The 12,421-nt window shown below is 44.8% G+C and overlaps 1 protein-coding gene across 2 annotated transcripts in view; it reads right to left on the reverse strand.

Annotated features, from left to right (window-relative positions):
• The window catches only part of LOC121271622 (probable ATP-dependent RNA helicase DDX17), a 41,425-nt gene extending 29,234 nt beyond the window's left edge, over positions 1-12,191 (reverse strand). For both annotated transcript variants that reach the window (XM_041177667.1, XM_041177668.1), the window contains exons 1-3: positions 12,033-12,191; positions 10,332-10,500; positions 1,012-1,108 (exon numbers count right to left, since the gene is read on the reverse strand). In XM_041177667.1, the coding sequence (XP_041033601.1) occupies positions 1,012-1,108; positions 10,332-10,500; positions 12,033-12,079 (313 nt within the window). In that variant the 5' untranslated portion in view covers positions 12,080-12,191. The remainder of the gene's footprint in view (positions 1-1,011; positions 1,109-10,331; positions 10,501-12,032) is intronic.
• Positions 12,192-12,421: the final 230 nt, after the last annotated feature.

Here is a 12,421-nt window from a genome sequence, read left to right on the forward strand (position 1 = left end):
TTCACAACGGGCATCTAACATCACAAGAACTGCAGATGCTGGAAAACAAACCCTCAGAGCAGCTTTATCAGAACTAGAAATTATAGATGCATAGCATTTAAAAAACAGAATAAAGAAAAAAGGGGAGGAATACACACAGGCAGTGGTGTGACCTGTAAAGTGCTCTTTTTTGGTTTCCTATTAATACTATTTCAGATATTTAACAAGCTCCTATTTTTCAGGTCGCAATAGATCCGCAAGCAAGTGTTTGCATCTGTGTTTTATCTTCCCTTCTTTGTTCTGTTCCTTTTTAAATGCTGTTCTCCTGTAATTTCTTCCAGGTCTGATGAAGTTCAACACCTGAACTCATGGGATGCAGACAGAGCTGCTAAATGTAGTCAGTAACTTCAGTTTATGTAGTTAAATTGCCAAGCCCTGTTACTACTTTATCAACTGTCTAACAGATAGCCTTGAATAAGAAATCCCCTAGCTGTAGCTATTCATCCCATGCAATATTACAGCCCATGATTATTTGAAGGAATGCAAAAATCCACAATAAATGTTTCCCTTTTCATAGTTTAATATGTATAATCCAAAATAAACCAGCAAGACCCAAATCTATGGCCACTTCTGTACTTATAATCTCATCTCTGCAGGTAAATCAGAAATAGCAGACTTTCTACATCAAATCAACAGTTTCTGCACAGTGCAATATGGATGTTAAAATGCATCTGCCTGGAATCTCAAATCATCCGCTCTGGTCCCATTGTTGCAGGCTTTCTGACCATCTTAACTACACAATCCACCTGTTCATAGTCAAGATCCTACACAATAGGAAAGCAGAGTAAAATAACCGACCACTCTGCATCCAGAGCCTAAGACTTCCCTTCAAAACACTCTCTGTATGTATTTTATATAAAACCGAATCTCATACACACACAACGCGTAATGTATGTTAAAAAATAAAGCAAGGAGCAAAAGAGCAGAGTAGGAAAAACGCAAGAAGCTGCATCATACATGGCTGACACTCACAAGGAAAATTTGCTTGGTGAAACTGGAACACTGGTTTCGGACAGTCCGTTCCTTTTGTTGTAATCTCTTTCTTTCGACGGAAGTCCTCAACATCGTACTGCCAAGAGTCAAAAAGCAGTTTCAATTATAACAGTTCAGCAATGTCGAGAAGTCATCTAAACCCCTGGTAGGAGAGAAAGAGACCCTCAGATTTCAGTGGCAATACCTCTGCCATTCCAGCACTTATCACCTCAAACAGGTCCCCAAAGTTTGCCAATTCCTAGTTAAGTCCACAAATGTTCAAACCTAGCAGAAATTGTTCAGAGCACCTAACACTGTTATACACGATTAATTCTTTAACATCTTCCAGACACAAAATAGTTAAGCATATAGAATAAAAATGTGCTTAATAACCAACAATGATACAAATCAACAATTATAAGACTTCCTCTTCCACCTCTCTCATTTCCCACTGATAAGTCAGAAGTCCACTTTCCCACAGCTTAATCCTCAGGATCCTAGAACACATTTCAAAAGCATAATGTGGAAGAAAAAGGTTAAGTACAGCACAGAAAAAGGTTATTCGGCCCAAATAATCTATGCTGGTGTTTATACGCCACAAATCTCCTCCCATCCCAACTACCTCAACTTAAACTTTCAGCAGATCTTCCTATTCCCTTTTCTCTCATGACCATGTTTAATTTCCTTTTGAAATCATCCAAACAATTTACCTCACCCGCTTTACGTGGCAATGGATTCAACATTCTAACTGCTGTTAAGTAGAAGAGGTTTTCCTTATTTCCCCATTTTAAAAATTTAGTAATTATCTTGTATTTATGGCCACAATCGGAAACATTTTCTCCACGCCATCCTGCCCAACACAATTATAATTTTAATGAGCTCCATAAGGTCACCTCTAAGGTTTCTTATGAAGAAAAAAGCCCCACCCTGGGAAATAAATCACAATGCTGTTAGCATTAACTCCTTTACTGACCTGCAACGCTGCTTTGAATAATTTGCTCAAATGCTTCCCTCTTCTACTTCATTCAGTTCCTTATTTTCTAAGATGAAGGTGCTGTTTCTGTTTGCCTAACATATTTCATCAGATCAAACAAGCATTCAATCGTATCTTCCACTTAACTGTCCAGTCCAAAACTAATCTAACGTTTTCTGGTATTATGCCACATTGTTCAATATATAGCCACCAGTTTGAGGGCACCATCTGCAAACTTTGATCTGTTACGATGCTGTATCTTCCTCTTACTGAAAATGGCTAGGATATTCTGGACAACATTTACCTCACCCCCTCAAAAAAGTGCAGTCCATGTGGTGTAGATACACCCAGAGTGCCGTTAGGGGGGGTTCCAGGATTTTGAACCAGTGACAGTGAAGGAATGATGATATAGTTCCAAATCAGGATGGTGCATAACTTGAAGTCAAACTTGCAGGTGGTGTTCCCATGCGCCTGCTGCCCTGGATCCTCTAGGTGGTAGAGGTCATAGATTTTTAAAATGCCTTATAGTGTTGCCGCAATGCACCTTGCTGATAGTACACACTGCTGCCACTATGCCTCTATGGAGGAGGGAGCAAATGTTTACGGTGGTAGATGGGGTGATCAAACTGGCTGCTTTGTCCTTGGTGTCAAGCTGCTTGGAGCTGTACTCATCCAGGCAAGTGGAAAGCATACCATCACACTTCTGACTTGTGCCTTGTAGATGGTGAACAGCTTTTGGAGTGTCAGGGGGAGAATTACTCACCACAGAATTCCTAGCTTCTGAACTGCTCCTGTAGCCATAGCATTTATATCGCTGGTCCAGTTCAGTTTCTGGTCAATGCCCATGATGTTGATAGTGGCAGATTCAGTGATGGCAATGCCACTGAATGTCATGGGGAAAAGGTTAGATTCTTTCTTATTGGATAAGGTCATTAAACTGGCATTTGTGTGGCATGAATGTTACTTGCCGCTTATCAGCTCAAGACTGAATGTTGTCCAGATCTTGATGCATTCGGACAAGGAATTCTTCAGTATCTGAACACTGGGACTGGACACTGCAATCATCAGCAAGCATCCCCATTTCTGACCTTATGGGTAGAATGCTCCCCCCGTTTGTGGGAGGGCTCTGCGAGGATGGGCACGGAGCCAATCGGTGCCCCCGATCGGGTCCGTGCCACCATTTTATGTGGGCGAGCTAATTAAAGCCTACCCAGCGTGATGCACGCCTGGAAGCGCTGAGTGTTCCCTGTGCGGGTGGGGAAGAGGTGGTGGTTCAACGAGCTGGGGCCTGCGCACAAAAAAGCGCAGAAATCTCCCTAAGGCATGGAGCTGCTACCTGAAGGAGATTAGTTTAAGTTCCAAAAATTTTAATAAAGGAAAAAAAGTTTAGGACATGTCCCCTCATGTGACAGTGTCACATGAGCTGGGATATGTCAATGAACCTCAACGAAAAAATTTATCAACCCTTCATGAAATCCCAACCCGTCTGTGGATGAGGTTCCATGAAAAATTCGAAGGCCGCCTGGGCTCTTCGCCTGCTCCCCACCAACCTTAAGGTTGGGCAGGCAGCTTTCTCAATAGGCTTAATTAGTTCATTAATGGCCTTAAGAGGCCTTTGACAATTCGGTGGGCACACAGGTGGCTTTTGCTGTTTCTTATGCTTTTTCTTTTAGTGTTAAATTCTCTTACCTCTTTAGTTGTCCACATCTTTGGCAAGTAGAGTTCTTGCCCCTTAGGGTCATGAACTGGTTCTGTGTTTTCTGTCGTTTTACCCAGTTCATTATTAACATGGTCTGTCTCATCTCATTAAAGTCAGTCTTTTCTAAATCTAGAAAATCTTAGTAGTGGTTTCACAGTTTTTTCCCTTTCTAACACCATGTTGAACTCAATCATATTATTATCACTATTAGATAAATGTTCACATACCTTCAGGCTGTTCATTAAATTTGGCTCATTGCTCATTCCTAAATATAATATGGACTGCCCACTTTTTTGTTTCTAGGACATATTGCTACAAAAATCCGAAAAATTCACTACCTTCCTCTAGTAAGCTCTAATCTGCTTATTGCTTATCCCAAACCCCATGAAAAGCATTCTGCCTTTGCTACATGCTTGTCTAATATCTACTTATTCAATCTACCACTTCACAGCTGCCATCATGTGCTCTATACACTTTTGTCTTCAGTCCCTTTCAATTTCTTGTCTCTACCCATTAAGTTTCCATTGCCTGCTTACCTCTCATTATATCCTCTCTAATCATTTAATTGAAGGGATTTATTGAAGTAAAATTTATGCTAAAAAACAAGTACCAGGCAATGACCACCTCCAATAAAATAGAATCTAACCAACTCCCCTAGATATTCAAAGGCAACACCATTGCTGAATCCTCCAACGCCAACATCCTGCGGTCACCAATGACCAGAAATTTAACTGGACCAGCCACATAAATACTGTGACTACAAGATCTGGTCAGAGACTGGAAATTCTGCTGCAAGTTTCACCTCTCCTGACTCCATAAAGCTTACCCAACATCCACAAGGCACAAGTCAGAGGAGTGTCCGGATAAGTGCAACTCCAACAACACTCAAGAATCTTGAAATCAGGGCCTGAATGACACCTAATCCACCACCTCAACTATTCAGACCCTCCACCACAAGTGCATCATGACTGCAGTGTTGACCATCGACAAAATGTACTGTAGCAACTCGTCATGGTTCTTTCCAAACCAATCACCTCAACCAAACCAGGACACGAGCAGAAGTATAGGAACTACCACCAACTTCAAATTTTCCTCCAAACACCAGCCGCAGCTCATTTGGCAGCTCTCTCGCTGAGAGGAGGGAGGTTTGGGTTCAGGTCCCACTCCAGGACTCGAGCACAAATCATGGCTGACACTCCAGAGCATAATGAGCGAATGCTGCACCACTGAAGGTGCCACCTTTTGGATGAGACATTAAACCAAGGCCCCATATGCCATTTCAGATGGACGTAGAAGATTTGCTGGTAACATTCTGAAAAATACCAGGGATAGTATTTCCGGTGTCCTGATCAATGTTTATCTCTCAAACATCAGAAAAACAGATTAGTTGGTCTTTAGTACACTGCTGTTTGAGGGAGCTTTGTGTGTGCAAACTGGCTGCCACGTTTCCTGCATCAGAACAGTGGCTATACTTCAAAAATACTTCACTGGCTGTAATGCACTTCGAGATGTCCGGTGGAAAAGCACTATATAAATGCAAGTTTTTCTTTCTTTTCATGTACCATTCTAATTTGAAAATATGCCGCCGTTCCTCAATCACTACTGGGTTAAAGCCCTGGGTCTCCCTCCCTCCCTAACAGCACTGTGGATGTACCTAAACCACATGGGCTGAAGCGGTTCAAGAAGGCAGCTCACCGTTACCATTTTTATTAATTTATGGGATGTGTGCGTCGCTGGCCAGGCAACCATTTATTGCCCATTCCTAATTGCCCTTAAGGTGAGGGTGAACTGCCTTCTTGAACAACTGCAATCCTTGTGGTGTAGATACACCCACAGTGCTGTTAGGGAGGGAGACCCAGGGCTTCAACCCAGTAGTGATAGAGGTGTAGGTACACCAACAGAGCTGTTCGGGAGGGAGTTCCAAAATTTTCACCCAGCAACAGGGAAGGAATGGAGATATAGTTCCAAGTCAGGATGGTGCGTGGCCTGGAGAGGAACTTGCAGCTGGTGGTCTGCCAATGCACCTGTCACCTTTATCTGTCTACGTGGTAGAGGTCGCAGGTTTGGAAAATGCAGAAGGGGCCTTGGTGAGTTGCTGCAGTGCATCTTGTGGATGATACACACTGCTGCCAATGTGCATCAGTGCGGTGAAGGGAGTGAATGTTTAAGGTGGTGGACGGGGTCCCAATCAAGCGGACTGCTTTGCCCAGGATAATGACGAGCTTCTTGAGTGTTGTTGGAGCTGTACTCATCCAGGCAAGTGCAGAGTATTTGAACACACTTCTGACTTGTGCCTTGTAGATGAGGCACAGGCTTTGAGGAGAAAGGTGTGTTACTTACTGCAGAATTCCCAGCCTCTGACCTGCTCTTGTAACTTGTAGGCTGATCCAATTCGGTTTCTGGTCAATGGTAACCCCAGGATGTTGAAAGTGGAAGATTCATCATTGCTATCGCCACTGAACGTCAAGGATGGTTAGATTCTCTCTTGTTGGGGATGGTCATTGCCTGGCACTTGTGTGGCAGTAATGTTACTTGCCATGTATCAGCCCAAGCCTGGATATTGTCTAGGTCTAGCTACATATGGACAAACACATTGTGAAATCATTTGCAAACATCCCCACTTCTGACCTTATGATAGAAGATCATTGATGAAGCAGCTGAAGATGGTTGAGCCTAGGGCGCTATGTCCTGGGACTGAGATGATTGACCTCCAACAACCACAGCCATTTTCCTTTGTGCTAGTTATGACTCCAAACTGTGGAGAGTTTTTTCTAATTCCCATTGATTTTACCTTTGCTGGGGCTCCTTGACTTGGTCGAATACTTGATGTCAAGGGCAGTCACTCTCACCTCACCTCTGGAGTTCAGCTCTTTTGTCTACGTTTGGACAAAGGCTGTAATGAGGTGGCCCTAGCAAAACCCAAACCGAGCGACAGTGAGCAGGTTATTACTGAGCAAATGCCACTTGATAGCATGGTTGATGACCCCTTCCATCACTTTACTCGTGGAGAAAAGACTGATGGGGCAGTAATTTGGGTTGGATTTGTCTTGTTTTTTGTGTGCAGGATATACCTGGGCAATCTTCCATAATGCTAGGTAGATGCCAGTTTTATAACTGTACTGGAACAGCTTGGTTCAGGGCGCAGCTAGTTCTGGAGCATAAGTCTTCAATACTACTGCTGGAATTATTGTCAGGGCCAATAGCCTTTGTTGCTTGCAATGCCTTCAGCCATTTCTTAATATCATGTGGAATGAATTCAATTGTCTGAAGACTGACACCTGCAATGCTCGGGACCTCAGCAAGGAGCCAAGGTGGATCATCCACTCAGCACTTCTGGCTGAAGATTGCTGCAAATGCTTCAGCTTTATCTTTTGCACTAATGTGCTGGGCTTCCCCATCAATTAGGATGGGGATATTTGTGGAGCCGCCTCCTCCTCCAGTGAGTTGTTTAATTGTCCACCGCCATTCAGGACTGGATGTGGCAGGACTGCAGAGCTTAGATCTGATTCGTTGTTTGTTGGAGCACTTAGCTCTGTCTATCACAGAGCTGTTTGGCATGCATCTAGTTCTCTTTTGTAGCTTCACCAGGCTGACATCTCAGTTTTAGGTATGCCTGGTGCTACTCCTGGCACGTCTTCCTGCACTCTTCATTGAATCAGGCTGCTCCCCTGGCTTGATGGTAATGGAGGAGTGGGGGATATGCCAGGCTGCAAGGTTACAGAAGGTGACCATATACAATTCTGCAACTGCTGATTGCCCACAGAGCCTCATGGTTGCCCAGTTTTGAGTTGTTAGGTCTGTTCGAAATCTATTCCATTTAACATGCTGGTAGTGCCACACAACACAATGGAGGACATCCTCAATGTGTGGGCAGGATTTTGTCTCCACAAGGTGGTCACTCCTAGTAATACTGTCATGGATAGGTACACCTGCTACAGATTGTTGAAAAACAGGTTGTGGGTTTTTCCCTCTTGTTGGTTCCCTCACTATGTGCCAAAGACCCAGTGTAGCAGCAATGTCCTTTAGAATTCATCCACCTCGGTGAGTAGTGGTGCTAACAAGACACTTTTGGTGATATACACTGAAGACCCTCACCCAGAGTACCTTCTGTGGCCTTGCCACCCTCAATGTTTCCTGCAAGTGTGAGGACTACTGATTCATCAGCTGCCACCTCTGGTGAGAATGTATTGTCCCACTGACAGAGATGGTAGTGTCTGGGGCAATGTCTGTAAGATATGATTCCGTGAGTTTGACTATGTCAGGCTGTTCCTTGACTGGTCTGTGGGACAGCTCTCCCAATTTTGTCACAGATGTCCATAAGGAGGGCTTTGCAGGGTTAACAAGACTGGGTGTGCTGTTGTTGTTTCCAGTGTCTAGGTCGATACCGGGTGGTCTGTCCAGTTTCATTCCTTTTAGACTCTGTAGTGGTTTGATACAACTGAGTGGCTTGCTAGCCCACTTCAGAGGGCATTTAAGAGCCAACAACATTACTGTGGGTCTAGAGTGACATGTAGGTCAAACCAGGTAAGGACGGCGGATTTCCTTCCCTAAAGGACATTTGTAAACCAGATGGGTTTTTAGGAAAATAGGCAATGGTTTCATGGTCACCATTAGACGAGTTTTTAATTCCAGATTTATGAAGTGAATTTGAATTCCACCACCTATTGTGTGGGGTTTGAACCCATGTCCCCAGAGGATCGGAATGGGCCTCTGGATTACTAGTCCAGTGACAATACCACTATACCACTGCCTCACCTTCTCAATGTTAATTAGAGTTGGGCAACAATCACTGGCCTTGCCAGCAATGCACACATCCCATGAAAGAATAAAAATTTCATCCTTCATTACTAAAGTTACTCCTTCCCCATTATTGTTCCCTATCTTTCCTGTAGATCTTATAATCTGGTATATTTAGCTCTCAGTCCCCAGGTTTTTGTAATGGCTACTCTGTCAAACCCTCAAAAGTTGAAATTGTGCCATTAGTTCATCAAACTTGTTCCTTATACAGTGCATTTGTATAAAGAACTTATTTGAACCACACATCCTAATATGGGTGGAGACTCATGGAGCATAAACACCTGCATGGACCAGCTGGTCAAATGGCCTGTTTCTATGTTGTAAATACGATTTAATTATTCTACACTGCATCCTTCCAAGGCCAATATATCTTTCCTGAAATGAGGTAGCTAGAATGAACACAGCAATCCAGATGGTGCTCTGTACAACTGTTACATAATTTCCAACCCTTTGATCTCCTCGACATGAAAGGCAAGGTTCCATCCTCCACTGTCTCCAAATCGTCCCGACTGCTCGCTTGGCATTTGATACTGGATGAACAGAAACTTCCTCCAACTAAATGTGATGAAAACCGAAGCATCGTCTTTGGTCACAACTCTGCTCCACAGCCTCAGACTCCAATCATTTTCTCTAGCAACTATCTGAGGCTGAAACAGATCGTTTGCAATCTTGGTGTGATATTTAACCCAAAGATGATCACGTAAACTCTCCAACACCAAAACTACCTACTTCCACCTCCCATCTCTGCCACTGCCTCAGCTGTCAAAACCCTCAGCCATGCTTTTGTTATTTCTAGACCCGACTATTCCAACGCACTCCTGACCAGCCTCCCACCTTCTTTAGGTCATCCAAAACTATGTTGGCTGTATCCTGACTTGCATCAAATCCCATTCACCTTTCACCTCTTGTCCACTGACCTACACTGGTTAAGCAACACTTTAATTTTAAATTCTCATCTTGTTTTCAAATTCCCCAAGGGCCTCACCCCTTCCGATCTCTAATCTCCTCCAGTCCTATATTTTAGTGATTTCTGTACATGGACTCTCAAATCTCTGTTCCCATACAGTTGAGCAATTATTGCCATTTTGAAAATACTCTGATCCATCTTATCTTCAAAGTGGGTGGTATCAGACATTGAATTCCAGCTGCCAGTTTTGCCCACTCACCTAATTTATCCTTTGCATTTCTGCTTCTGACTATTTACTGTGCCTCCTAACTTAATATGTTGTCAGCAAACTTAGTTATACAGTTCTCTTTCTTTTATGAAGTCATGTATAAATACAGTGAAAGGTTGAGGCCCTAGTATAGATCACTGGGGGAAGCCATCACTGGTGACATTCTGCCAACTGGAGCACATATCCATTATCCCTACTCTGTCACCCACCTCCGAACCAATTCCTTTTTCTGCTTATAAGGACTTCCAATTCCACGTGCCCTCGTTTTTGTTAAATCTCTTAGATGGGATATTTCAAATTTAACTCAAAAGTATATCTTTAAAAAATTGCGTACCTTTGCAGTCACAAAGTCTTTTTGCAAACAAGCACACATCTAAAATTCAATAATGCACCATGGAATTGTATAGCCTCTTGTTTGATTACCAGTGATTACTCTTTAAAAGTAATTGATCAGCTGTGAAGCACTTTGGAACACCTGGACAGGTGTGAAAGGTACTACAGAATGATACAGAAAAAGCAATCCACTGTGTTTGTGGAGACAACAGAATGCAGCACTCACTGAGGCACCGTACCCCAACATGGCCCACTCAGGTTCTGGAATACAGAGAGAGGATTGTCCATTGTTAATTTTCATGACATGGATTTGCACTGGAGTTTGCTGCACATGAATACCCACCGGGCTTAATCGAACCACTTCAGGGTGCTCTACATAGAAGTTCTTCTCAAATTTAGGCAACTCCTCCAGGTCCCACTTCTTCTTCCTCAGGCGTTCTCCAGGCTGTCCGAATTTCTTACCAAGTGATGGACCCCCACGGCTGGGCCCACCACCAAACCGTGGGCCGTTGCTAGTGAAAGGAAGTTGGATCTCAGTCAGAAATAGGTAGAACTGCACCCAGAGGGCAATTAGTTACACAGAGCCATCAGGATGTGACATTGGGGGGTTTTATTATTAGCGCAGCAACTGACAGTGTTTTGATGTGCTGTGGGGTCAGACCTGGGCAGAGCCATCAGCATTGTAAAGCCTGCCATAACCACAGAACGAGAGGTGATCTTAGTGAAACATTAGATCCCGAAGGGACTTGACAGGATGGACGCTGAGAGAATGTTTCCGCTCACAGGGGAGTCTGAAACTCAGAGGCATTGTTTAAAAATAAGGGGTCTTCCATTTAGATGGAGATGAGGAGAAACTTCTTCTCTCAGAGGGTCGTTAGGCTTTGGGATTCTCTTACCCAGAGAGCAGCATAGGCTGGAACATAGCACTCAGGAGCAGGAGTAGACCATTTGGCCTATCGAAGCTGCTCTGCCATTCGATAAGATTATGGCTGATCTGATTGTGGCCTTAACTCCACTTTTCTGCCTGCCCCCCAATAACCCTTGATTCCCCTGTCGATCAAAAAACCCTATCGAACTCAGCCTTGAAATACATTCAATGACCCAACCTCCGCTGCTCAACGGATCATTGAATATATTCAAGGCTGTGTTAGATAGATTTTTGATCAACAAGGGAGTCAAGAATTAAGGGGGCAGGAGGCAGGAAAATGGGATTAAGGCCACAATCAGATCAGGTCAATCCCGATCAGCCATGATCTTATTGAATGGTGGAGCAGACTCGATGGGCAGAATGACCTACTTCTATTTGATAAAAACAAAAAAACTGCGGATGCTGGAAATCCAAAACAAAAACAGAATTACCTGGAAAAACTCAGCAGGTCTGGCAGCATCGGCGGAGAAGAAAAGAGTTGACCTGTCGAAGGGTCATGAGGACTCGAAACGTCAACTCTTTTCTTCTCCGCCGATGCTGCCAGACCTGCTGAGTTTTTCCAGGTAATTCTGTTTTTGTTTTACTTCTATTTGATGCTGTGCCAAAATTTGTGACGTCACCAGCTGAGTCTGGTCTCCCGGATGGAGGCGGGATTACGAGATCACCGCAGCGATTGGCCGTGCTATCTGTCAATCAGGGCACAAACTGACAACAAAAACAACCAATCGGATAGAGAGCAATGTCCCCGCCGCACCCAATCAGACCGCAGTACGAACGGAAGGCGGGATCTACTGCTCCGGCTCCTCAGAGTGACCGGCGCCAACCGGAATGAGCTGGCCCGGCGCAGCCACAACCCTCACCCACCCCCAACCCCCGCACGGTCCGGACAACAACTATCTAACCCTTTTCCCCCACCCACCGGCCAGTTCCCCGCAGTCGAGAAGCGGCAGGCGGCCCTAGATCCCCAGGCCTGGACTGGTGCGAGGCCTCTTCTGGCCCAAGCCGCTCCGTCTGAAACTATTTCTTCTCCTCATTACCGCCCCCCCCCCCCCCCATCCCCCAAACACACCCCGCCTCAAATCCGGGGCCGGTACGGAGTCCCGATCAGCTGCCTACCTTCCCCGGTCTCTGCCGCGGTCACGGTCTCCGCCGAAGCCCCTCATTTTCAGTGGATTCTTCCCGGTAGGAAACAAAGAAGCCGCAGTGCGTGTGACAGGATCGACAGCAAGACGCTAGAACAGCCGCCCCTCCCGCCGGAACCCGGATCAGCCAGCCAGCCAGCCGGCACCCCACCCCCCCCGCCGGATTCCGGTCTGCCCGGCAACAGTGACGCCACTCACCGTACGTCACATCCTTTGGAACGGCTGCACCAATCAGCAGAGGACGATGTTTGCTTTCTTTTTAAGGATGCGGCCTGTGGATCAAGGCCTTGTTTAAAAGACAAAACCTGGGGAAATTTTTCACCAATACCGGGCTTCATTTCAATAAAAGCGAAACAAAAAAAA

This window comes from Carcharodon carcharias, chromosome 31 (assembly GCF_017639515.1).
Source record: "Carcharodon carcharias isolate sCarCar2 chromosome 31, sCarCar2.pri, whole genome shotgun sequence".
NCBI lineage: Eukaryota > Metazoa > Chordata > Chondrichthyes > Lamniformes > Lamnidae > Carcharodon > Carcharodon carcharias.